This window comes from Staurois parvus, unplaced genomic scaffold, assembly GCF_062004578.1.
Source record: "Staurois parvus isolate SC_StPar_1 unplaced genomic scaffold, SC_StPar_1.0 ptg000106l, whole genome shotgun sequence".
NCBI lineage: Eukaryota > Metazoa > Chordata > Amphibia > Anura > Ranidae > Staurois > Staurois parvus.
Genome location: NW_028317902.1, coordinates 6,749,347 through 6,776,707, shown reverse-complemented (window position 1 = coordinate 6,776,707; position 27,361 = coordinate 6,749,347). Strand labels below are relative to the sequence as shown.

The 27,361-nt window shown below is 40.0% G+C and overlaps 1 protein-coding gene across 6 annotated transcripts in view; it reads left to right on the top strand.

Moving 5' to 3' along the window:
- Positions 1-27,361, top strand: part of PBX1 (PBX homeobox 1) — a 205,565-nt gene that overhangs the window by 160,612 nt on the left and 17,592 nt on the right. For 3 of the 6 annotated variants that reach the window (XM_089671535.1, XM_089671530.1, XM_089671533.1), the window contains 3 exons: positions 7,438-7,573; positions 10,263-10,422; positions 23,462-23,533. In XM_089671535.1, the coding sequence (XP_089527661.1) occupies positions 7,438-7,573; positions 10,263-10,422; positions 23,462-23,533 (368 nt within the window). The remainder of the gene's footprint in view (positions 1-7,437; positions 7,574-10,262; positions 10,423-23,461; positions 23,534-27,361) is intronic. The other 3 variants (XM_089671531.1, XM_089671534.1, XM_089671532.1) reach the window with 2 other exon arrangements.

Genomic DNA, 27,361 nt, shown 5'->3' with positions numbered 1-27,361 from the left:
TGTGGAAGTAGGTTAGCAATAGCAACTCACATGATAGGTGTATCTTAAGAGTAGAAGTGTGAATTGGTCCTAAAGGTACAATCCTGTTAGAGCAAAGTGCAGATCTAAGATTACAACTAGGAGTTGAACCTGGTAAATGTATCACTGTTGCACCTAAAAAAAAAAAAAAAAAGTCCCAAATATTATGTAAAAACCACCGATGCATGCGTCTCCTAAGCTGCTGAGACCAGCAGCACCTGAAGTATAGCAATAGTTATGCTCTTGACACTCTGTAAAAATTCTGTAAATTTAATGAGATCATTCCTAGGTGGCATGCAACTTGTTGGATTTAACCCATAGCAATCCAGCAGAGTTTACAAAGTGATTTCCTGGAGGGTTCTTCTTGACTTAAAGGAGAACCCTCACTTCAGGTTTTTCTTCTTTTTTTTTCCCACTCAGGGGAAAAAGTACATTTACTTTTGTCCCATGATCCTATGTGCTTTGTAAGCCAACAGGATGCCCCTCCTCAACTTGCAGCTATTTGACAGCATTGCTAGCAAGGAGACGGCTGCTTGGTAACTACATTGTTGGACATGCAACATGATTCCGAAGCCTGACCTTGCTTACCAGAAAACAAGAGAAATTAAAAGGAGGCATTCATAGGCAACAAAATGGATATATCGTCTTCAGAAATTTCTTTCATCTGATCTCCTGTTTACATATCATAGAAAATGTCTTATTTTAACTTGAGCTTACACTTGGTGAAATGTAATTTTCATAAGAGAAGAGGCGTAATCGACTCGCACAACTGCAGCCTTTCAGAGTATCAACAATTATCTGCTGGATGGATTTTGGAGCCCCTGCCCAAAGAGAGAAGTCAAGCTGGTTTATCTGAATGCAAAATGTTTGTATTTGTAATAGAAGAAAGTGTTTGTACATATTGTATTTGTATAATTTATCATTGCACCACTTTGGAGGTGAGATTGGGAGAAGTGCCAACCACCTAGTCATATTCTAATTGCAACGTAATATGTGGTGTAATACCCAAAGTGGTAGCAAAACATGCTTTATAGCATTGGGAATGGATATCAACCTTTTATTATTATTATACAGGATTTATATAGCGCCAACAGTTTGCTCAGCGCTTTACAATATAACAGGAGACAATACAGCAACAATACAGTTCAATACAAGAGGGATAGGAGGGCCCTGCTCCTTGGAGCTTACAATCTAGGAGGGAGGGGCTAGTGGTACAAAAGGTAGTAACTGTGGGGGATGGACTGGTTGGAAGAGTAGAATATTCCATTATTAGCCGAGGTCAGGATAGGCTTCCCTGAAGAGAGCGGTTTTCAGAGATCGTCTAAAAGTGAGCAGAGCAGGCGATAGTCTGATAAATTGGGGTAGAGAGTTCCTTAGGATGGGGAAAGCTCTGGAGACGAGCATGGGAGGAGGAGACAAGGGAGCTAGAGAGCAGGAGGTCTTGCGTGGAGCGGAGAGTACGGTTTGGGTGATATTTGGAGACAAGATCGGTGATGTAATTTGGGGCAGAGTTATAAATGGCTTTATTTGTTATTGTTTTGAATTTTATTCGTTGGGCAATGGGAAGCCAGTGGAGGGATTGGCAGAGAGGGGTGGCAGACACAGAACGGTTAGTAAGGTGGATGAGTCTGGCAGCAGCATTCATGATAGACTGAAGAGGGGATAGCCTGCTATTAGGTAAGCCAATGAGGAGAGAGTTACAATAGTCAAGGCGAGATATATTTATATTTATTGCTGTTTCCCTCTGAAATGTGCCCTCTGTTCAATCTGGTGGCTATGGGTATAGCTTAGCATGGTATGGTTGTCACTAGTTCAGGAGGTGAGAGGAATTCTTCCCATGGGGACAACTACTCTGATGACCTCATTCTAAGAGGGTATTTTCCATTTCTACAGATTTTACAAACTCTGTTGTGTCCGGAAGTAAGAAGAGATCTCCCTTATGAGACTGCAAAAAAAAATGTTTGGGGTTTTAAACCTTTTCCTTTTTATTTTTGGCTTTAGACAACCTATAGAAAACTGTACAATTCCAGGGAAAAGGGGATGATAATGTACAAATAACAATAACCATAGCAGCACAGATCTTAATTTGGATTCCTAAAAGACAATTTTGACGATTACTACTGTTTGCATTGCTGAACAAACCCAGCTTTGTGTTAGTGTGGATATGTTTAACACATTCGTGTGTTGACAGCCTGACAACACTGTTGAAAAAGTGCCCTGTTCTCTTAAATGGGGACCACATGTTTCGTCTACATGACTAGGGCTTTGAACGCAGATTACATTATAGATGCAGCGCAGTGTTTGGTATGGAATGATTTGGGATATTGATGAGTATTTTAAATCAAATAACAAATGAGAAGGCATATAGGCACTATGCATACTGGGTGTTTGCTCGTCTCCTCTGAAAGCCTTTTCTCCTGGCTGGAGAAAAGCAGCCTAAAATAATGTGCCTAAATCCACATTTTGCAAACGTGTTTGGGTGTTCATTCATTCCATTGGCCAGAATAATAATTTATTGTGGCCGTTGAAATGAATGAACACTGAATCGCTAGCATTTAGGCACATCTGGTAGTTTTTCTGGTGAAATGCTCCTCTCCTGAACACACAAGTGATGTTTTTTTGTTTTTCTGCCTGTAAACACCTTTGTGTGCATGGAAACAGACTATTATGGAGGTGCATTTAGATGCAGAAAAAAGTAAAACACCCTAAAAAGCGGAGTGCATGAGGCCTTAGAAGTTGCTCTGTTGCTTCAGTCAATGTGATAAATAAGGCTTACTTTTAACCACAGCAGTCAAATGGATAATGTACCTAAATGGAGCATCAACTGTATCCAAACACAACATTTAACTGTAGTGTATTGCAGTTTACCAGTCCTTAGATGTGGTGCCTGCATTACTTTTCATTTTCTAACTTTTTTTTTTTCGTTCTCAGCTGGTGATTCTGCCAGTAACATACTTCTAGTCCTAGAATAAGAGTCTCACTTGTCCTGTATCAGGACAAACAAAAGCAGATTGAACTGCAGAACAGTGTCTTGCTTCTATTCTCCAAAACATAGAGGGATTTGGTTCTGTAGTCCAAAGTGATGGCTGAGAACAATGTAATTGACAACAGTCAGCACAGAAAGAGAGGGCACCTAAACAACAATTGCCATGTGCCCTTTTGTTGAGCCTGCATTGATCGATGTGGATCAGCACAGCTGATCATTTCTTAGAAATTCAGAGTTCTCCTTTACACACAGTCAAGGATCCTGCATAACCCCTCAATTTCTTATCCTGGACTACAAAATAATAAGTCCCAATTCTTTAGAAATATGAGGGGGGGGGGGTAGGATTTAAAAGCTTAGCAAGGAACAACTGGGCAGGGCAGACACCATACGGAAGTTAGGAGGGGAGTGCATTTGCTGGTTTTCTGTACTTGCAGGATCTTTCACCATTCACCTTTTTGAGTTCAACCGCAAGTCCAGATAAAGTTGGGATGCTGTGTTAAATCTAAATAAAAACCAAATGCAATGATTTGCAAATCTCATAAACCCATATTTTATTCACAATAGAATATAGAAAGCATATCAAATGGTTTAACTGAGAAAATGTACCATTTTAACACCTTCCTACCCAGCATAGAACTGATTGATGGATTGCCATATAGACGTCCTGTCAGAAGGCGTCGCGCAGCAATGCGATCTGGTGAACACAGCCGATGAGTGATCACTACTCCAGCCCACTGCCAGTGTCATGTGATCGTTGGGACCAATCACAGCAGATCACATGCCCATTGTATACAATGGATGGCTTCCTTTCGTGCCATCCATTGTATACAATTGTGGTGTTAGTTGTGATTGGTCACAGTGCGCACATGGTACAGACAGGGCCAATCACAGCCCATCTGTACCATGTGATGAGCTTTGGCTAAGCACAAGTAATCACAAGACACTGAATGAATCATTTTAATTCAGTACATTTGTTAATATCAATGAAATACACTGGTATAAGCAATCATAATGTAAGGAAAAAAAAATCTTGATCACTTGCCCAGAGTAGTACAATGTTACTGTGGTAACATTGTATTGCTCTGGCCACAGTGTGTTGAAAAAAACAATTATTATAAAAAATGAAAATTAAATTTTTTTATTAATAATATTATCATTATTACTATTTATTTAAATTTTTTTTTACCTACTGTCACCAGTCAGTGTCCAAAAAAAGTACAACTTCGAAAAACTCACTGTGCCTTTTACTAAATAATTGGACTGTCTATTTTCAAAAATGGGTAATTTGAGGGGTATTTGTACTATCCTGGCGTTTTCGGGCCTCAAGAAATGAAATTGGCCGTCAGTACATCAGGATTGACCAATTTGTCTGGTATTAGTGGTGCACCAAAATGTAAAATTTTTGCACTGAAACCTATTCACGATGCATTTGGTCAAAAATAGACAATTCTTTTAAAAAATATTTGACTTTTTAATTGTCATGAATTTAAATGAATATGAATTTATTTTCAGCACTTTTTCAGTCAATAGGCTGCTTTCATACTGAGCAGATTTTAAAGTGCTTTTGCGTTTAAAAAAAAAAACAAAAAGGCTCAAGAAATAAGCATCCTTTTAAATTCAATGTATGTATTCACACTGGTCCATTGCGCTTCCCTTGCGGTGTTAAAAGAAAACAAAATCCCCCTTGCCGCATTTTTGGTGCATGTTTGGCAAGCTTAAAAAAAAATGCACCAAAAACGCACCTCCCCATTAAGGCCTGGTTCACACCAATGCATTTTTAGGGTTTTTTGCAGAGACACACTGCAGTCCATTTAACGTAGTTTCCTATTGGTCACGTTCACATCTATGCTTTTTTTGAGCTGCTCCATTTTTGGAAAGGGTCAGGGACTTTTTTAAACACCAAACATTGCATTTTTGGTTCAACAGACTTCAATGGAAACGCTGCAGAAAACACATGTAGCGCATTATTGACGCGTTTTCACACAATTTGTTTTTTTTAAATCTGCCCAGCAACAAGTTGGCCCCCCCAAAAATGTAAAGCACATAAACCACATAAAAAAAACTAATCACAAATGCGTGTGCAAAAATGCACCGCAAAATAGACAAAACACAAACTGCATTGGTGTGAACCAGGTCTGAAATGCTCTGAAAACACAAAAAATAGCACGTGTTCATTTCAATGTATTTTTAATCTACGCAGCAACAAGTTGGCCCAAAAAAAAAAAAAAAATTAAAAACCGCATCAAAAAACCCCGCAAAACTGACAAAACACAAACTGCATCAGTGGGAGCCAGGTCTGAAGTGCATTGAAAACTCATCAAAATCGCACATGTTGTGTTTTGATGCGTTTGTTTTTTTTAATTTGCCCAGCATCAAGTTGGTCAAAAATAAAAATTAAAAAATCAGCAAACTGCATCAAAAACGTGCACAAAACGCAAACTGCATTGGTGTGAACCAGGCCTGAAATGTATTGAACTCAACAAAAACGCACACTTGCATTTTGATGCGTTTTTTTTTTTGTCACATGACCTATGAAAAACGCACCCTGAAAATGGTAAAATCGCAGCAAAATTGCATGTTTTTGGCAGCCATTATTGGCTCCTTTCTTCCTATCGGCAAGATGCCGATAACCCTATTTTCGGCCGATACTTTTCAGCCGTTGGTATATCGGTGCATCCCTATCAGATATATGTACACCTTAGTTTGTGGACTCTATAACTTTCCTAAAGACTTAATATACACTGATTTGGGGTATTTTCACCAATGAAATGTTGCAGAATAGATTTTGATCTAAATTTATGAAGAAAGGTTATTTATTTGCAAAATGTTATAACTAAAACTAAGAAAAACTTGTTTTGTTTTTTTGTTTTTTTTCAAAAGTTTTGGGTTTTTTTTGTTTACTTAACAAAAATAACTCAGTGGTGATTAAATACTATTTGTGTGACATTCAAAGTGCGACAACGCTGAAAGCTGAAATTTGGCCTGGGCAGGAAGGGGGTAAAAGTGCCCGGTATTGAAGTGGTTAAGAAGAAAAGGTATGTTGTAAACTGGCTTATGCAGTCATGGGGTCCATGTAGATTAAAGTACACTGAAGTTTTGTAAAATGCTGCTTACTATAGCTTCCATACCTGTTTAGGTTACCCACAAGCCTGGCTGAAAAACTTCCATATTGTCCCTCCCTGGGTAATTGTTAGGACAAGAAGTCTGTTGCCATTCACCCCTAGCTACACTAAAGCTATTGTGCTCCTGTGTTCAAATGCTGCGCATGAGCTCAGCCGCTGCTGGTACAGGAGAGAGAGTGCACATGCACAGCATTTGAATGCGGTAGCATGAATGTAAAAGGTGGACTTGGCCTGGACCAAGGGACGTATTTGTCCCATGTTTTTAATTGCGTGTATCATCTGATTAAGAACTTAAAACTCCTTTTTTTTTTTTTTTTTTTTTTTTTTTTGAGTCAAAATATTAGTTCTTATCAACAAACAACAAATGGATCTAGCTTTTTGCCAATTATTTTATGAAATGGCTTAGTTACAGCAACTGAAGTGTACAAACTTTAAAAACAAAAAAATTGATTCTTTTGGCGTTCCAAAATCTTACGGTCCTCAAAGGGTTAAGGAGATAAAACATAAGGGAGTGCACTAGTTTTGCAGAGATGTATTGCATTATTATTATACAGGATTTATATAGTGCCAACAGTTTGCGCAGCGCTTTACAATATAAGGGAGACAGTACAATTACAATACAATTTCAGTACAGAAGGAATAGGAGGGCCCTGCTCATGGAGCTTACAATCTAAAGGAAGGGGGAGGTGATACAAAAGGTGATAGTTGTGGGGGATGATCTGGCGCAGGTGATTCAAGTACAGTTCTTAGGTGGAGGTGGGGTAGGCTTCCCTGAAGAAGTGAGTTTTCAAAGATCGCCTAATGGCAGGCAGGGTGGGGGCTGACCGGACATGCTGTGGTAGGGAGTTTCAGAGGATGGGAGAGGCTCTGGAGAAGTCCTGGAGGCGAGCGTTGCATAAGGTTTTTTGGTTTTTTTGCACTCACATACATTTTAAAGTCTCCTTGCCCGACTGTGACTGGCTTCAGTACTTTTAGTCAAGTCCCGAAAAAAAGCATGCAGCTAGTTAAATCAGAGGGAAATCGGAACTGATCTGCATGAACATTTTTGGTCCGTGAGTCAAAGTAGTGAAACCAAAAGATTTGTATCCTAGAAAGGCAACTAGTTTTTTTCAAAGGGAAAACCGCAATAGCAAATTTTCATGACCCTTTTTTTTTTTTTCTTTCTTTTTTTAAATCTCTCCTGTTTTAAATCTTCTCTGTAATGCATTGTTTATCTATGTTGTGAATATAGAAACCCAGATCTCTTTCTCTGTTTAAATTCTGAAAGAACGTTTCAGCTTCCGAAATGATCTTATTTTTCTGTTTAATTAGGCGGAAGAGGAGAAACTTTAACAAGCAAGCAACAGAAATCTTGAATGAGTATTTCTACTCACACCTCAGTAACCCTTACCCCAGCGAAGAGGCCAAAGAGGAGTTAGCCAAGAAGTGTGGCATAACGGTGTCACAGGTAATGTCTGCCCTTAGCGGCACTACTTAGATTACAAGGTGCTAATGGCATTAATATCGCTTTGCTTTGCCAGCCAAACAAATTAAATGCCGATCTTGCGAAATGGAGCACTGGTAATAAATGATGAATACACAGCTATAGTTTCACTCCAACCTTGTGAGAGCCAATAGGATCACGTAGACTTATAGTGCACCAATTAACAAACATGGGTAATGGAAAATTGCTCCGACCATAAAGAGGCTCTGCTAGCATGTCTGATCCTGGAGAGTCTTATAATCACATGGTATTCTGGTAACTGCATCATTTTGCAGAAAAATGTGTGATTGGGGTGATTCTTTACCTCCCGCCTTCTGTAATCCTCCTAAATTTTAGTTCCAGCATTATTTGTATGAGTGTGAATCCACTCCAGCAGTACCACTATGTAACACAGCTGGTTGAGGTCTATAGGAGCAGCTCTGACACATTATAGAATCTCCCATGTACCAAAATATGGATAACAGATCTGTCCCTTTGCCTCAAAGTGCAAAGAGTCCATATTGCATTTCCACACCAGGTAAGAATGACAAAATGAATTTGAATGTTGCTATCAAGTGATATGAATGTTCAGTGTTCATACGCTGAACAGAACTTTATTCATTACATATACTTTTATAGTGCTGGGCATTTATGCAGCACTTCACATAATGTACCTTCATATCAGTCCCTGCCCTCAAGAAACTTACAATCTAAGGTCCCAACACACACACACACACACACACACACACACACACACACACACACACACACACACACACACACACACACACACACACACACACACACACACACACACACACACACACACACACACACACACACACACACACACACACACCAATTAGTCTACAATTATGTGTGAAAGAAAACCAGAATACCTTGAGGAAGCACTAGACACTAAGGGCTTGTTCAGTTTCTCAAAATACTGACGCTCATCATAGGCATCTATAGCTTTAATGAGTGTTTAAAAACCCTCCCCCAAATGCACGTTTGTGGTCTGGTTGACATGCGTTTTTGGCGTGTTAAAACCTCACCACAAATGCCTATTAACTGTAATGTACTAATGCGCAGCAAGCACACAACAACTTGTTTGCGGCACGTTACCATAGACTTGTAGGGAAAGAGTTGAAATGCTTTGCGCACTGTGCGCTGTCCGTAATATCAACTGCATAGGCCTTTGAGGAGTGTTAAAAAAGACCCCTCAAATGCCTGTTTTCAACGGCAGTGTCAGCTAGGCCTAGCACAGGGAGACAATGGGAGGGGAGGGATGCAAACTCACTTACAAAAATAGAAGAAAAATGTATACTTTTTAAGTGAATCTCTGGACACTTTTTTGTTTTGGATAGTGTGTTGGTATTAAAACACCTGTGCTTTTTTTACTGCTGTCTGTGTCACCCCCTCTATTTTGTCCTAACAACCATTATCCCTGGGGCAGAAAGCCATGTTATATTTTGCAGTTGGTACCAGAGCAAAGAGGCGGGGTGAAGTCCCGTGGGGGGGAACTGTTACTGTGACAGTTGTCTAAAGTCTGTTTCCCCTACTTTAAGGGAGATTTTCTTTCAGTTCTTGCTGTGGATGGAAGTCTGTTAAAACAGTATTCCAATGACAAAATAGACAGTTTTTCACTATTCCTTGCTCTTGCAGGAACTAAACTAAAAAGAGGTGTAGTGTACCACTCCCTTACCACTCCTACCTGTCGTGGGCTGCATTTTTAGTTTAGAAAGAGCTAGAAGAAGATAAAACTGCCTGTAAATGAGAAGTCCCTGTATACCGAGGTCTCTCTAAACAAAAAATAATTACAGTGCCAAAATAAAATGTAAAAAAAATGCAAAAGAAAGAAAATTATTCCATAGGGGTTTCACTATGGTTTCCATCCTTTGGCAAATATTTCTATTCTACAATTTAAACTTGATTCTATATCCATCCCTATGACGATTAATCACAGTAGAAGAAAAATGTGTAGTGAAGAGCTTAAAGTGATATTAAGGGCAATTGAAAAAAAAACAAACGAACAAACATGTTGTACTTACCTGCTCTGTGCAATCATTTTGCACAGTGCAGCCCTGATGCTCCTGTTCTCGGATCCCCTGCCAGAACTCCTGCCTCCTCCTTCCTGCCAAGTGCCCCCAAAGCCATAGCTACTGAGCTGCTGTTCTGCCTGTCTATTCACAAACAGCCACGGCTCTGCCCCACCTCCTCTCTCCTCATCGGCTCACTGGCTGTGATTGACAGCATTGGTTCCCACTGCTGTTTCAGCCAATCAGGAGTAAGGGTCCCCAGAGAACCGAAGATCTTGTGGACATTGCTGGATCGTGATGTGACTCAGGTAAGTTTTTAGGGGAGCTGCCACACACAAGGGTTTTTACCTTCATGCATAGGATGCATGAAAGTGAAAAACCTTGAGCCTTTTACAACCATTTTAAACAAAAATAAAGTGGGAAAGGACTAGCAAATAAAGAAATACCTAGTTTAGGAATGGGCGAAAAACCATTGAGAAAAAAATGGAACTGTGTAGAGGTTTCATGCTTATCGATGACTTACAACCATGTTGTCTTTAATATGTACTTACGGCATTTAGTTATGTTCCCAGCGAGTACCAGCTGTAATATCACTATTACAATTAAAATCAAAATCTTGTTTGTGCTTTCTGTAGGTATCAAACTGGTTCGGAAATAAGCGAATCCGCTACAAGAAGAACATAGGTAAATTCCAAGAGGAAGCCAATATTTATGCTGCCAAAACAGCTGTGACTGCTACCAATGTGTCAGTTCACGGAAGTCAAGCCAATTCGCCCTCAACTCCCAGTTCTGCTGGTTAGTTTGTTTTTTTAGTTTGTTTTGTTTCTTGCAGTTTTATTATTTTTTACTTCCAGTGTTTCCTTACTATGCTCTCTTTGTCCATTTTATTTCTACGTCCATGCTTTCGTGCGTTTGTTGCCTTTCCTACGTTCTTTCATTGTCTTCTGCATCTCTCTATCCCCTTCATTCTTTTTTTTTTTTTTGTTTTTTTTTTTGTTTTGTTTTGTTTTTTATTTTGTTTTAGTTAATTTGCATTCCCCCGCTTGTCCCAATTATCCTCCTGTTGTGTCTGTTCGGAAATGACCTCAATGTTTGGTGTGTTCTTTTTTTTTTTTTCTTTTTTTTTTTTTTAAATCCATTTTTATTCCAGTAATATTGGGGGTTTGAGTTATTAAAGCCTCCCAATTTGGCCCTCAGCAGCTTCCATTTTGTGAAAAACATAAATGGGCGATATGTATGTCACACATTATTGCAGCCTGTGTTACGTGTTTGATTGCTGACTTTTTGTAAAGGGTTCCCTTGATGAGATGTTATGAAAGAACAGTTTAAGGAAATACTGAACTAAAACCACCTGGGTAATGTCTTGGTAATTGGGATGGCGTTGCTATTGAGCTTCCACGTATCTGATTATCTATTAGTATTATAAAATTAAGATGGCAAGTCTGCCCAGATCTGAAATCTTGGCACGCACACCAGCAAAGGACTAGTCTGGTTCCAGTGGCAGAGTTTGCTCTGTTCTCCATCACTGTCAAAGTAGGTGTGCTCCTTCACTTATTTCTTTCATTCCTATGGAGAAGATTGGCACTTCACTGCATCTTTGGCCTAAAGCCAAATACTACAGTAAAGGCCAAATGGAGTGGGATTAGAGGAGCATAAGGTATATGAGCCATTTTGTCTTTGCGTTTGTTTTTTGGAATCACATTTATAAATTTAAACTCTGCATGTTATTGATAAACAGATTCTTAATTTTAACATTTTAATTTCACGTTACAGCTTATTGTGCTGATATGGTACACCCTTGCCTCTTGAGACTTACTGGGTTTGCCCAATTCATTTACACAATTTGCTGCATTTGTTAAAGCTGAACTCCAGGCAAACGGATAAATCCACTGTTCAGATACACATATGGGAGTTGTTTTACCTTCCAAAGGTTTTGTAATGCGACTCCCCCATTCTGTGATATGCCCTGACTGCAGTTAAGCAGTACAGCCTGCTCACTTGTCTGCCTGCTTGTGGTGATTGGATAATGGAGGAGCAGCAGCAGAACAATGAGATTATCACTCTCCTTCTGTATGCATCTTTTCTATCGGCACATGTGAGTGCACCAGGGCACTGATTCTAAAGTCGGCAATAGACTGTTCGAATCTCAGCCGATTCAGCAGGGACCAGCCAAGATTCGAACCATGTATGGGCAGGCTGAATGTACCCAAAATTGAACAACCAGTCTGATGGATTTTACATGCAATTATTGTTAGCTGCTATTACAACGGATACGGATAGCAGTAATAACTGTGTTCTCCCAGGCGGACCGCCAGGAGAACACAATGGCTCTGCAGGCGGGATTACCCAACAACACTGGCTGTGTTGATGGACGAATCAAGCATTTTTCTATCCTGCAACCTGTGGTTGCAGAATAGAAAAATGCTCTGGCTATGGCCAGCTTAACTCCTGCCTGATCATTCATGTGGAGGGGGATTCACAAGAGGTTTCATAGGACAGATCTAGGGACTAGAAGTAGAAGAAAAGGCTAATCAATCAACCTACTTTATCTGTTGCCTCCCACTTGCTCTATATGCATTTTAGCATAAATTGCAATGTAATTTCTCCTGCAAACCAACCCTGCCCCTGCTTTTGGAAGGGGAATGCTCTGCTCAAAGCCAGCGAGTGACAGTGCTGCTCTGTGGAATTCAGCCCTGTTGTTGGCTATCCAAATGACAGAGGATCTGGAGTTTTGCACTCACGTGACTATATGGAAAAACTTGGAAAAAGTATTTGCAGTGCAACTTATGCTAAAATATATGCAGTGCAGTAAGAAGGTAATATTAAAAAGTAGATTTATTGTTTAGCCTTTCCTTCTACTTTAATTCACATTAAAAGAAAAAGATTGTTAAATGCATAATTCCATTAAATGTTTTTAATATCCATCTGTAGTCCAACTATTAAACAGATTTTAACACTGATATAAACAATTATATTTGAAGGGTGCTGAGGAGATGAACTGTGTAATTTTGGAGTGAAATTCCCTTGCCAGAAGGACCATGCGCAGTCTGAAAGCGTTTGATTATTTATGCCGTGAAAATAAAATGATGACAACTTGATGCAACACCTGGAATACTAGCAGTTTCTTTACAAACACACAGACATTTGCTCAGGCAATGGAAAACGTGTTTTCCCACCTTTTATTGACAAAATCTGCACTTGTGTTTCTATGAACAGCAGTTTCAATTCATTATGCTTTAAAATTCACAAACTATTGTACTTGTGGAATGTAACTGTTGTCGCAGAAAAAGTTGGGAAGCTACTGCTGAAGGTGACATCATCAAAACTCTGGTAGTTGGATTTCCGCTGAATTTTTCCTAAACTTCATCTGAATGATCAGTGTAATTTAATGCTGTAGGCTGCACAATAATTAGATCTCTGTAGCTGATCACTTGTTGATGTCATCATTAAGTCATTTGGCTAATGAAATCTCCAGGAATTGATTCAAGGATTGTTGGCAACCCACCAGAAAAGAGATTAAGGATGAAGCAATGGGAATTATGTATGGCAGGGACAGAGGTTATGGATGATGGGCGAGGAGGGGGAGAAGCTGGGTCTAAAGATTGGGGCTCTGAGGAGAAGCATACTGTATACAGATAGAGCACAGGCATGATTGTAAAGTATGACTTTATAGTTTAAATATATTTAATGATTGAGCAGAGAAGTCCATTTTTTCCTTGTAATTGTCTAAATAAAACATTGCCTTGTGCTTCTTTACTGAAGACAGTTGCAGCAGTTATTTTGGGCACAAATACCTGGCGGTTTGTAGCTTGCTGGCTCAATTTGACTTTTGTATGGGGGTTTTAAGAACTGCTCACAACTTCTGACAACTAAAGCTGACTTTAAACATATAGATTTTTAAAAACAAACAGATTCCTCCATCCATGCTGCACAGCAGGAGTGGACAAATCTCCTGCTGTGGCTACTGAATTTTGACAGCCCACATCTTCAGCTGTTAAAGTGCCATGAACGGTGGATGCATTTGATTGTTGGCTGAACAGCTCCTGTATCTAATTTTCTGCCTAGCTCCTTTGATTTTTCCTGTTCATCAATGACCGGCCTATATTTGAACAGTTTATGACCAGCTTTAATCTCATACTGTAGTTGCTGAGAGAGTTAGTGGCTATGAATGTACACAATATATTAAAGCATCCCATAGCACTGATAGTGATTCCAAAGGTTAATTTTTTTTTTCTTTTTGTAAAATAACAAACATGTCTATACTTACCTGCTGTGTTCAGTGGTTTTGCACAGAGCAGCCTGAATCCTCCTCTTCTCGGGTCCATGGCAAGCTCTCCTGGCTCCTCCTGTCTGTCAGGTGCCCCCACAGCAAGCAACTTGCTATGGGGGCACCCGCTGCTCCATGTATCCTTTCACACAGGGAGCCGCAGCTTGGCCCTACCCCCTCTCTCTCCTCATTTGCTGAATGGCTGTGATTGTCAGCAGCGGGAGCCAATGGTTCCCACTTGCTGTCTCAGCCAATGAGGAAGCAGAGACCCGGGACAACCGAGGCTGTCATTCACCTCTTTGGATCGCAGTGAGGCTCAGGTAAGTATTGAGGGGGCTGGGGGCACCGCTGCACACGGAAGGTTTTTTGCCTTAATGCATGAAGGTAAAAAACCTTCAGCCTTTACAACCACTTTAGGCCTTCCTTGGCTGAACAACGTTTTACAGTCAGCCGCTGAACCCTGACAATTCACTACCCTTAAAGTTGGAATATAGCCAATAACCAGGCATTGAAAATTTTAATTATTATTATACAGGATTTATATAGTGCCATCAGTTTGCACAGCGCTTTACAAAATGAAGATAGACATTACAGTTACAATACAATTTAGCACAAGAGGAAATGGAGGGCCCTGCTTGTTAGAGCTTACAATCTAAGAAATGTATACATATTCTTACAGCGGAAATTCAGGCTTTTTTTTTTTTCTTTTAATTTGCAGTGTAAATAAGTTTAGTCTTATTAGGTATATGTCACTTTTATACTTCTTTGTACACTTTTGTTGAGGCCAGATAATATAGCTGTAGTGCAGATCTTAAAGCCCCACTTCTAAGCAGAAGAAAAAATACCGTTGCAGTAGTTCACGGTAAGGGTTAAATGCTTGTTAAGTCTAATTTTACAGGAATAAGCTGTAATACTTAACCTCGTTCCTCATTCCAGCAGGCTTCCCCCATGTTTTGCGACCAGTCCCTCAAACCACTTCTCTCTGATGCTCCCAGCTGATGGTCACCAAGTACAATGCAGGTCCAATATTCCTGAGTTGTAGATGGTGAGGAGCTGTCCACAAGCCGGAGCATCTGAAAGAGAGATGCTCTAATTTCCCAAGAATTCCTTCTAGTGGTGGCTGAGCGCTTCTTTTCAACCACACGGAAGGAAATTAAAGCCAGGAGATTGCAATTTCTGGTGGGGGGTATGTGTTTTTTTTTTTTTTGTTTTTGTTTTTTTTTAACAACCCCAAACTTCTCCTTTTAAGCTACATAAAGACATCTACAGCACCAAGCAGAGGCGTTTTTTTTTTAGGTATGCATGGAATGAGTGTTTACTGTATACTGATAGGGTGGTCAGATTAATGTTATTTTAAGATATCACATCCCTGCACTAGAAAATGGCTGATGGCCATATATGTCAGACATACAGTATAAAGACAATTTGTTAGCAAATCATTTTTTGTTTTAAGCCTGCTTTAAATATTGTGGAGCAGGTTCGTGTCGGCAAGTGATCAGATGTTGGCAAAAGATGCTACCGTTCCACTGTCCAAATCTGATGAGAGCCAAGGAAAATTTCCAACTTGTCCATTCTGCTGCTTAGCTGATTATCAGCTGCCCACCTCATCACAGCAGCCACATACTTCGAAGCAATCTGAGTTTGTGCATCAGGAAAGTTCATGGTCCTGTAAGGGCACCTCCAGTCTACCAAGCAGATACAAGCAGGAGCAGAAAGTGTTTCGACAGAGCTGACATAGGGGATTTATACATCACAAACGGCTGTAAAATGTTTATGCTAGAAAATCCCTTTATTATACATGTAACCTTTTTTCCTCATCAGTTAATCAGCATCAAGTATTTTAGGCCAATGATCTTTCAGAAGGAAATTTGGAACTAATTAAAGAAAAAGAAGCACACAGGGTCACATAGATGATCATATCTGAAGAAATAACAGCTGTTGCCTGCAGTTACTACATGTGTTTCCCAGAGCAGAATGGGCAAATGAAATGGTTGATGGGCTTGCTTGCTACAGCCAACAAGAATTGCTCTTCCATAAAGTCAACCTGCCACTAGTCTGGGTCATTCAAAACTGAATATTTGGTGAAGATATGCATAAGTTATCTGTCTTCAGTGAAAACCAATCAGCAAATTCAAAGATACCGACGGCTGAATTTGTAAAAATCTAGTTCACTTTCAACCAGTCCTGGCTCCTGAGCTATTCTATTGGTCACTAAAGCCAGTCATGACATTACAGGACAAATAACTTTTAGCCTTGGTTCACACTGTGTGGGCTGGTTGCAGGAATTGCATCTGTTCTCGCACCCGCAACCACCCACCGCCAAATCGCGCTGCTCTTTCGAGATGCGTGGGGCTGCCATTTATTTTTAATGGCATCTCCACTCGCAGCGTGTTTGCTGGTGCGGGAACTTCAAGGAAATTGCATGGTCAAAAAAACCAAGAGCTTTCCATGTGGCATCTTTAAAACGATGCATTTCATCTTTTTTTGCGGAAAACACAGGCACAACAGCCCATTCAAATGAGTAAGCTACTGTGTCCACACAAATGCGGGCCACACAGCTTGCACAAGTGAGAACCAGGGCTTACAGATAATTTGTTGATAGCTCCAGCTGCTTATAGCTTTAAATTTTGTTTTGCTTGTAGTTTTTTTTTTTTTTTTAACCAAAAGTCAGTTCTCAGGAGCCCTCAGCCAGGGCCTTGTGCTCAGGGCAGACTTATGGGCGGCACTGCAGGCAATGACAGAAGAGAGCATAATTCCTCCATCATTGCTGAGGCTGTTAACAGAGCTGGCAAGTCTGTGCATTTTGACAATGCCATCCCTGTAATACGGCACTGGCAAAGTGCCACAAATTTATTTTCTGTAGATTTTTCAACTTCAAGTGCTTGTAAAAGCTCAAGGTTTTTTACCTTCATGCATTCTGTTCCCTCTCCTTATTGGCTCCCGCTTCTGTCATTCGCATCCAGTGAGCCAATGAAAAGAAAGGGGGTTCGGGGGCAGGCCGCAGCTCCGTGGACACAGAGCTGCAGCTGGGGGAGTACTCAGGCTCGGGTGCCCCTATAGCAAACTGCCAGCTGTAGGGGCAACCGACAGGAAGGAGGAGCCAGGAGTGCCGTCGGGGAACCCGAGAAGAGGAGGATCCGGACTGCTCTGTGCATAACCACTGCACAGACTAGGTGAGTATAGACATGTTTCTTATTTTTTGGAGAGAAAAAATGAAAACCTTTTAGAATCGCTTTCATTTAAGCTGTCCAGCAAAAGTGGGTTAAGACAAAACACTTAACACAGACAGAGTGGTCTAAAATTGTCGGCTTTTTATCATTTGGTGAATAACTGTAAACTGCTGGAATGTGTTAGCTGGAGTCGGGCTTAAACTTGTTAGTCATTTACGTAAAGTCCATCCAAATCTACCAGTCCCATCTAACACTACTCTGCCCACACCTTGACTGTGCTGCTGTCCAAGGGTGGCTACGCTGCTCCCTCATAGACTGGAGGAGTGAGTGTATCCATCCTATGACATGAAGTGTGTTACTGCCCTGATCACCAGGTGAAAATAAATGGGGGGGGGGGGAGGAGATACAAAAAAAAAAACTAATTCCACCACATATAAGGATTGGTAAACTGCAATATATAAAATTTTTGTTATTTTAATTAGATTCACTTTAAGTACTCTTATACCCGAGACCTACATTGTAATTTGACAACTGTTAATGGGTTCTAGACACAGTGTTGCTTCGGGGAAGGCCTAGATGTGACAATACTTTACTTTTTTGTTATAATTGTTTACTTTGTATAATGCAGTATGCCTATTTTCTGATCTGTAGATTCATAGGAATACGTTTGGTGTGTCTGTTTTTTGGGTAGCTGAATATTTGCTTTCAGTAGTGTTAAGCTTGTCTCATTTATTTATTTTATATGTCTGTTGTGCCATGTATCAAAGCTTTCAGCCTCATTTTCTCATGTTACTACACTGTTGATTTCCTTAAATCAATCATTCTAAATACAAGCTATCATACTGCATTCATCCACCAATCACTCGCTTATTGTTGGGTGTCCCCTGTCTGCTCTATCTCTCCCTCTGTGTATGCCAGGCAGCTCCCAGTATCGTTAAATGCGGGCTTCCCTCTGTCAGGCAGAATTTCAGAGAGTTTACTGGCACATTTCATGCTTTCATTTTGTTTAGTGGGATTAACATATGCTGTCTGCAATATGCATTCCTGCATTTGTTAGTTTGATGACAGGTATATGGTGCTTTAATAAACATAAAAAAGAATTTGCTTCTCTAAAAAAAAAAAAAAAAAAAAGCTGCCAATGTAATTAGGAAAATGGGCAAATAAAGAAAACAGGAGGTTTCTATTTAAATACACATTTATGTTTCCAATAAGAAGTTTGATCCTTATGGTCGTGTTGCCATTTGCAGTGACTGTACCAGAAAGGGTTGTTACTGTGAGAAGAGTGCACTCTGAAGCTGCAGGTATGAATTAGCACTGCTCTGAATGGCAAACAGAGAGGCCCCCACTAGGGGCGATTGTAGTAATAATGACCAGCAGCTGATACCACATCCAAAGTTTTCATTAGCCTGGCTAAACAAAGTTTTTATGAAAACATTTCTGATTTGTTCCTATTCAATTCTGTAGTTACCTTCTGAATTAAGGTGGCCATATACTTGGGAACCAGTTGAATTGATTCCACTAATTGTGAAGAAAGTCAGAGGACTTTCATTTTTTTAAAAGTATGTATAAAATGACATCACCAGTTTTTCTATCAGGACAGGTTTTGTTTTGAAGTGCAAAAGGCAAAACTTTTACTTTTTTCATTTCGAATAGAGTAATGCTAGGTTCACACTAGCCTGCAGGACACCCGCAGCCCTCTCACCTTTCTTTTGTGAGATGGGGAGGGGGGTCCATTCATTCATCACCATGCGGGTTTTTGTGTGGATGCGTTTTGGAAAATTAATGGGCTGCCATGCCCCTGCAAACGCAGGCCGCATTAATGTGAACCAGAGGTAAGGGAGGGTTATAACCTGTGTTTTTGTTTGTATTAGCTTTTTCTGCTATCTGTCTCATTGCGTAGATTTACTTTCAATTCTCTCCCATATCTAAAACAGGAAGTGCCCCCATTGGAAGATTTTCCCTCTATTTGTGTTTGTGTCAGGCCAAAATTTGGGATTTTCTTTTACTTTCACTTTCAATGGTATTGGTAAAAAGGACAAACAGGATAAATCTCCCTAACGAGGACAGAAACAGCAATACAATTTCATAAGAGTTTTAATCCCTCTCCACTTTATCCAAATCTAAAAAAAAAATTGACTTTAGTGACACTTTACCTATGGCATGGAAGTGTGGCCACACAGAGGTCCTCTTTTAATATTTCCTTGTGTTTTCTCACATATGACCTCAAAAATAGGAATACACTTTAAAAGCAAAAAAGAGAATTTTTTTTTTTTTTACATATATGGAAAAAGGAACGATTGACTACCTTGTCATGTTTTTATTTCTGTCTTTGTCCATGTTGGGAAGATGCATCCTCTGTTTTCCCTAGAGACCATTGTCACTAAGACAGAAGGTAATGAGAAATCCAGGTGAGTTGAGGGTTAATCAATCAAACTGTCCAAGATGGGAATTTCCCCTCACTTTCTCACACTTCCTCACACTTCCTGTTGTCCTTGGGACATATGAGGCCTTGCCTACAGGGCACAAGCAGAAGAAATATCTTAATAGGGCTTTTATTCTTCCCTACTGTATTCAAAACTAATAGAAAAGATAAGGTTTTGTGTTCACTTTGAAGCAATTTAAAAAAATAAAAATGTTTCAGAGAAAGGTAGGGTTGCTGCAGGAAATTAGTTGCAGTATTAAAACTTTGTTTCGGTTAAGGGTTTTATCTAGTCTTCAATGAAGGTCTTTTCTATCCTTTGATCCATTTCTATTGAGATTGTTTGAAGCTGAGCTCCAGATATGGTTTTTGTTGCATAGTTATATTGGTCCAGCTTAGACCAAAGTAAGTAAACTTATTCTACACCTGTGGAACTGCTGTGGAAGCAGAGAGTAACTATAGTAATCAGTGCTACTACAGAGATTACTGAGGTGTGTAAGGTATAAGTATGCACAGCATGCGTTAACATTAGGGTATGCTCACGTGCATGTCTGCCGCCCTCCTGCGCTGACTAATCAAGGTTGTTCCTTGCTGTACTTAGTTGCTCCATCGTATCTTAGTTTTCTCCTCTTCAGTCATTTGGTAGCCACTAATTATGTAACTCATGCAATAATGCAGGAGTTACACCATCCTGGCTTCATTGTCAGAAACATACTGATGCCTGGAATGGATCGATTGTGTGCGGGGGGGATGTCCAACTCTGTCACAGATTGGGAAGTGTGTGGCGAACAGTCAGACTGCAGACCTGGTGGGACACTTGCGTTATCATTAAGGAGTTGAGCTAGACGTACCCCCCTGCATGGGAAGAAACGTGCTGTACAATGAAAATATGGTGTACATTGAAGTTTGTGACTCATGAAGACGGCAGAGGGATCAGAGAGGAACCACACTTGCTGCTTTGGATTTAGATACATAAAAGCACCTAAGGCTTAGCATATGGACCGTTTAGGAAAACCAGCTAACAGAAACCAGAAGCCAGACTTATGTTTGTGATCTGTTTTGATGACTCCTCTCACCCATTTAAAGTCCAGTTGTAAATGAGGGGAAAGCAGAATAAGGTATTAGTGAATAACCTAAAAGGCATCTTATTCAGCACTTCTCAGAATGTGAGCCACAGTGTTCAAATTAATGAACTAAGTGTATGGCTGGAAGTAAGAAAATCTACCACCAGATAAAACATTATAAGACGGTGGGTCCACCAAATGTGGTGTGTGTGTGGTTTCGATAGGGGGAGTCACTGAAGAGCACCTTAAAAAAGGCTTGCCATCTTTTTGAAGAGCACTAGTCACTTCTTATGCTGATTTGAGCACCGAACACTTTTAGGAAGATGCACGCACAGCATTATGAATTAACTTTTCATTATTGGACTTTTTTTTTTATTATTGGATGTTCATCTTGGATGATTTGTTAATCACTCTAGATGTTACACTGTTGCGTGATGTTTCTAAAACTTCTTTTGAGTCTTAGTGGCGCACATTTGAACAGCTGCGCCAGGTTAATTTAGTGGTTTAATTTAGTGGTATATTATATGTAGCAATAGCGTGGTTCATATTTTAATATTATTCTATTAATAGTCTTTCTAGAAGACAGTTGCATTTTTTGATTGTTAAGAGGCATGAACAAACTCTTTTCTTCTAGTATTTTTTTATGTGAATTCAAGTCAATGTTTTAAAGAATCTTAAGCAACTTAGTATGAGAAATGTTTCAAGCCCCTTTCAGACTTCTCAAATTCTGTCCCTATCAGCAGGGGATCCACTCAGATTCCCTGCTGGTTGAAGCAGAGCAGGTGAATTACACATCTGTTTCTGCTCAATTAATGTAAAGCAGACATGGATAGAGCCCACTCTGCTCTATGGGTGGCCAGGTATAAACAGACTACCGCCATTTACACTTGACTACCTCCAAACCGCTTAAACGGAGGAGGGCAAATCCCATTAGGTTTTTTTTCTTTTAGTGCACTGATCTGACCTGGAGTTATACGGGTGTAAACACACAAGTCTATTTACACCCACCTGTCTATAGGGGAGAATGTGAAAGGGGCCTAAAAGATACATGGGTAAAGTATTTACTGCTAATTGATTGGGTTTTCATCTCAATAATTAAAAGATAAAGGTGCTAGCTCCAGATTTTCATGTTATCATTCACCATTACTGAGCCATTATTTCATGTTTTCATTAGCATGAGTTTGGAGTGTTGCGGATTATAGCTATTCAGAAACCTTCTTCCCAAAAACTGGAAGTGCTGTTAAACTAGAAGTACATACCTTAGCAGCCCATTACACATCAGTAAGGAGTAAATTTTATACTACCTTTTAGAAAATGTCTTCCATTTTCCATGCGTTTCCAAAAGGAGAAAGTGATGTTAGACAGGTAGCATAGTATCCTGGATGGTTTCAGGTCAGCAGATAACAATGCAGATAAGTACATCTTTGTGCGTTTTGTTTCATAAAACATGAATTTAGTTAGCAGTATATACGATTTGTTACATGGTAGGTCTGTCACTTTTGCATTGTATGAAAATGAGGTATAAGCTGAAATTGATGTGCAATAAAGCCTATAATAAGAACAGCAACATGGAAGCACTTGCCCATACCAGTCAGTCGGAATCAATTTGATTCCTTTAATGAGACCATGCAGGTAAGCATGCCACAAGGAATCACATAGCATTAACTGAAGGCCAGCATTTAGAGGAGAAAAGTATGCCATGTCTTCTGGCAACAGGCAAGGACTTCAATGCCAGTGGCCACTATTCAGTTTAATTGCTTATGAAGATCCACAAAAATGATATCTACACTTTTGCGTTTATAACCTGCATGGCTTGATTATCTGTCCTTCAGCACGGGTTGTGCTTGCAGGGCCACCCACAGCTCAAATTTAATCCAGTTCATTAGGAATTGCCCCACATTTCAGCAGTCTATAGCCAGCCTATGCGTGATCTTGATTTGGTAGATGATTCACTAAGGCAGTGTTTCTCAACTCCAGTCCTCATGGACCCCCAACAGGTCATGTTTTCAGGATTTCCCTCAGATGAAACAGCTGTGGTAATTACTAAGGCAGTGAAACTGATCAAATCACCTGTGCAAAATAATGGAAATCCTGAAAACATGACCTGTTGGGGGTCCATGAGGACTGGAGTTGAGAAACACTGCACTAAGGCAAGCAAGCCATAGACTGCTTCATTTTCATCCAATTGCCACTTATCACACTGAAATTTGAGGGGCAGGTAACCCTGCAAGCACCAGCCAGCTTTACAAATGTCAATATAAAAACTGACTATAAGCTGATCAGAACAGTCGCAGTTTAGCAACACCACTGTATTCAGGCTGCTGAATACAATAGATGGCAATGGGGTCTCCCACATGGGTTGGATGCGTGGAAATGGTAGTTTAAATATGCTGGGCTGCTGTCTGTAGCAGCAGCAGCAGAAAATGAGAATTCTCAGTCTTGATGTATACATACAGCATTTATAAGGTAATTGTATAAATATCTGGAGGTCTGGTCAAAACACAATAGTCCCCTGGTAAGAGTAGAGCTCCCGAAAGTTGATGCTGTAAGCACAAAAGGTTAAGGACGATTATGTAGGCAAGGCCAAATGTTTATGTGTATCCGTAGGCCATAATGTGCTTCTCGTCTCTGCCAAGTTTTTTTGTATTATATGAATATGTATATTTTGCATGTTGTAATTTCATAGGTTTTTTTTATCTAAAGATTTGAACTCAAAATAAATGTAACAAGATAATTATATAAGAGGCAGTCTGAGGACTACACAAGGTTTATGTTTTGTCATTTGATCAATCGGTTTGCAGTTGTACACATTGCTCACTAACCCTGCAGTTAAATGCTTTTTCATTCTTATGCCAATGCCGAGCTCAGGGCTGATATCCTTGAAATTGCTGGTTTTGTGTTGTGTTTCATTCAGGGAACAAACAGACGGAACGCGGGGCAGTGCAACCACAAAACAAAATGCAGTTCCTGTCACCACAGAACCTCGGTTAGTACGCATGGTCTTCAGGACACGTGCACGTCAGTTTGGTTTCCGTTTTGTGGCTATTTTGTGGTTTCCACCGTTGGTGTAAACATTTTATTTTGGGTGCTTATTTTTATTTCCATCCATTTCTGTCAGTCCATGGTTCAGTTTTGGTGTTTGGAGGATCCTGAAATAAAAGGTAGACTGTACCAAAAGCAATATAAATATACAACCACACACAGGTAATAATTTGTGGAATTTTTACAATTGATCACAAAGGTGCAACCATAATACTGTTTATATTACAAATCACCAAAACACATTTTTCTAAGCTCTCAGAATCTGAGGATTTGTTTGGTTACATCACCTTTTTGAGTTGTGTACTTTTTTGCTTAAATTTCCCTTAGTAATCACAATGTGAATAAAAGAGCAGTACGGGTAGAAACAATGTTTTGAGCAGTTTATGAATTGCAGCTGGTGTATTGTGACCATGGCTGTTTTTATTTTCATACTGTAGGTAAAAGTATTATCCACTGGAAACATTTTAAAGGGGTTTCTTTGCCCAGTTGTAAATGTTTCTCACTTCCTGCTTAGCTGGTTCTTGTACAGTTGCCCCCACAATGTAGTACACACTTAATTTTTTTATTAGTATTCCTTTGTGAATGGCAGCCTGATCTGCTTGTTTCCTGAAAATTTCCCTAGGCATGAGCTGGTTACCTGGGTTTGGAAAAAAATTCTGAAATCTGTGGGTTGAGACAGATGCTGGTTGGCCAACTGTTCTCAGCAAAAAAAAAAATCCAAGTCTAGAAAACCTGTTCCAATCAGTACTCCCCATCCTCCTCCCCACACACGCATACATACACACACATACACACACATATATATATATATATATATATATAGTGTGTGTGTGGCATTGGTAGCATTTGCCAAGACAACTCCTATTCTCTCCTTTCAATAGGAATGACCACAACAGTAAAATCAGTCTGTGTATGCAGTAAAGCATGCCTGTTATACTCACTGTGGTACCTAAGGGGTTAATCATCTGCATTGTGTAAAAAAGGCTGTTTGATCCTTTATTCTCTGCCCCTTTAGTTGAAATGACCACCTTATACAAACTGAATTCATAGTCACATGCACGTGCTCAGTTTGGTGTGCATTGCTAGAGAGTTTTTTTTTTTTTTTTTTTCTTGGGAGAGTTCATGTGATCAGCACAGGGTCAATCGGCACTCTCCAGACAGAGGGTCAATGATTTCACATCCTCCTAGAGCAGAAAGAAAACTCCTCCTACAAGCCTTAACCAGTGCTCTGCTGAAGTCACAAGACTGCTCTAACTGCTGATGAGAAAATGTATTTAGCAGTTTATATTTACGTAAAATAATTGCATTTTCATGTTCTGTGTACTGTGGGAGACCAGATGTAGTGAATGCAGGGTCCTGGGTTTAGTATCACTTTAAATGTTGGTGGTTACCACTTTCTGACCATAGTATGCTTTTTTTGTCCACATACACAGTGCCCCCTGCTGAGAGAACATTATTTAAACTTGTAGCAAAGAACTAGGAATGCACACTTGTGTGTGTTCCTAATTCTTTGACTCCGCTGTCATATTTTTGTTAGTCAAGATACCTAATGCATTGGTCAGCTTTCTCCATATTAAATGAAAAATGAGCTAGAAGACCTGTAAAGCCATAGTTGTGTAAGCGCACATCCACATACAGTAAAGGAAATAAGTATTTGATCCCCTGCTGATTTTGAATGTTTGCCCACTCACAAAGAAATGATCAGTCTAAAAATCAAATGGTAGGTGTATTGTAACACTGAGAGACAGAATAGCAACAAAAAAAATTCTGAAGAAATGCATGTCTAACAAAGTATGCACTGTATTGCATGTTCATGAGGGAAATAAGTATTTGATCCCCTATCATTCAGCAGGATTTCAGGCTACCAGGTGTCTTTCATGCAGGTAACAACCTGAGATTAGAAGCAGTCTCTTAAAGGGAGTTCTGCTAATCTCATTTTGTTACCTGTATAAAAGACACCTGTCTACAGGAGTAATCAAATCAGATTCCAAACTCTCCACCATGGCAAAGACCAAAAGGCTGTCCAAGGATGTCAGGGACACGATTGTATACCTACACAAGGCTGGACTGGGCTACCAAACTATCGCCAAGCAGCTTGGTGAGAAGGTGACAACAGTTGGTGCAATCATTTGCAAATGAAAGAAAAACAAAACGACTGTCAGTCTCCCTAGGTCTGGTGCACCATGCAAGATCTCACCTCGTGGAGTGTCAATGATCATGAGAATATTGAGGAATCATTCCAGAACTACACATGAGGGTCTTGTCAATGATCTCCAGGCAGCTGGGACCAGAGTCACCAAGAAAACAATTGCTAACACACTACGCCGACAAGGATTGAAATTCTGCAGTGCCAGCAAAGTCCCTCTGTTCAAGAAAGCACATGTCCAGGTCCTTCTGAAGTTTGCCACTGAACATCTGAATGATTCAGAGGAGGACTGGTTGAAAGTGTTGTGGTCAGATGAGACCAAAATCGAGCTCTTTGGCATCAACTCAACTCACCTCACCGTGCTTGAAGGAGGAGGAATGCTGCCTATGACCCCAAGAACACCATCCCAACTGTCAAACATGGTGGTGGAAACCTGCTTTGGGGGTGTTTTTCTGCTAAAGGGACAGAACTGCACCGCAGGGACAGGGCAATGTACCATAAAATCTTGGGTGAGAACCTTCTTCCCTCAGCCAGAGCATTGAAAATGGGTCATGAATAGGTGTTCCAGGATGACAATGACCTAAAACACACTGCACTGTCCAAGGCAACAAAGGAGTGGCTCAAGAAGAAGCACAATAAGGTCCTGGAGTGACCTAGCCAGTCTCCAGACCTTAATCCGATTGAAAATCTGTGGAGGGAGCTGAAAGTTCGAGTTGCCAAACTTCAGCCACCAAACCTTAATGACTTGGAGAGGATCTGCCAAGAGGAGTGGGCCAAAATCCCTCCTGAGATGTGTGCAAACCTGGTGGCTAACTGCAGGAAACGTCTGACCTCTGTGATTGCCAACAAGGGATTTGTCACCAAGTACTAAGTCATGTTTTGTGAAGGGGATCAAATGCTTATTTCCCTCATGAACATGCAAATCAGTGCATAATTTGTTAGACATGCATTTCTTTTGAATTTTTTGTTGCTATTCTGTCTCTGTGTTACAAAGAAATAATCAGTCTAAAAATCGAATGGTAGCTGTATTGTGAGTAGGCAAACATTCGAAATCAGCAGGGGATCAAATACTTATTTCCTTCACTGTATATTCGTCCACCTATAGAGATTGTCATTTTTTGATCTGTGTAATCATGGATCAAAATTAGACTGTCAGCCTGTGTGAAAGGAGCCTTAAACCTACTTGAACTGGGAATTAATTATACTTCATGAAACAAACTATGACAGTTTTAGTAAGACTTTTTTTTTTTTTCCTTGCTACTTTATGCAAATCTTTTGCAAAGGCTGGTTATCTACAGAAATTGGATTCAATGGTAAATACAAAAAAAAATTACATTTTACGGTTTGTTAGGCAGTTAAAGTGATACTTCCCTTTTAGGAGAAAGTAGATACATTTTATACACTTAAAAGATTTTTGTAAATATTGTTGCAGATTTTTACCTATTTTTCTATTATGTAGAAATTGAGCTAGGACAATGCATTAAAACCTAACTGCATTTTTAACCACTTGCCTCCCTGCCACAGTACATTTACTGCAGCAGGGCTGCAACTGCAGGCACAGTCACGTGTGTTGTGTGTATATACGTGATTCAGCCTGTTCCAATTTAGGACCGCACATCCTCTTTC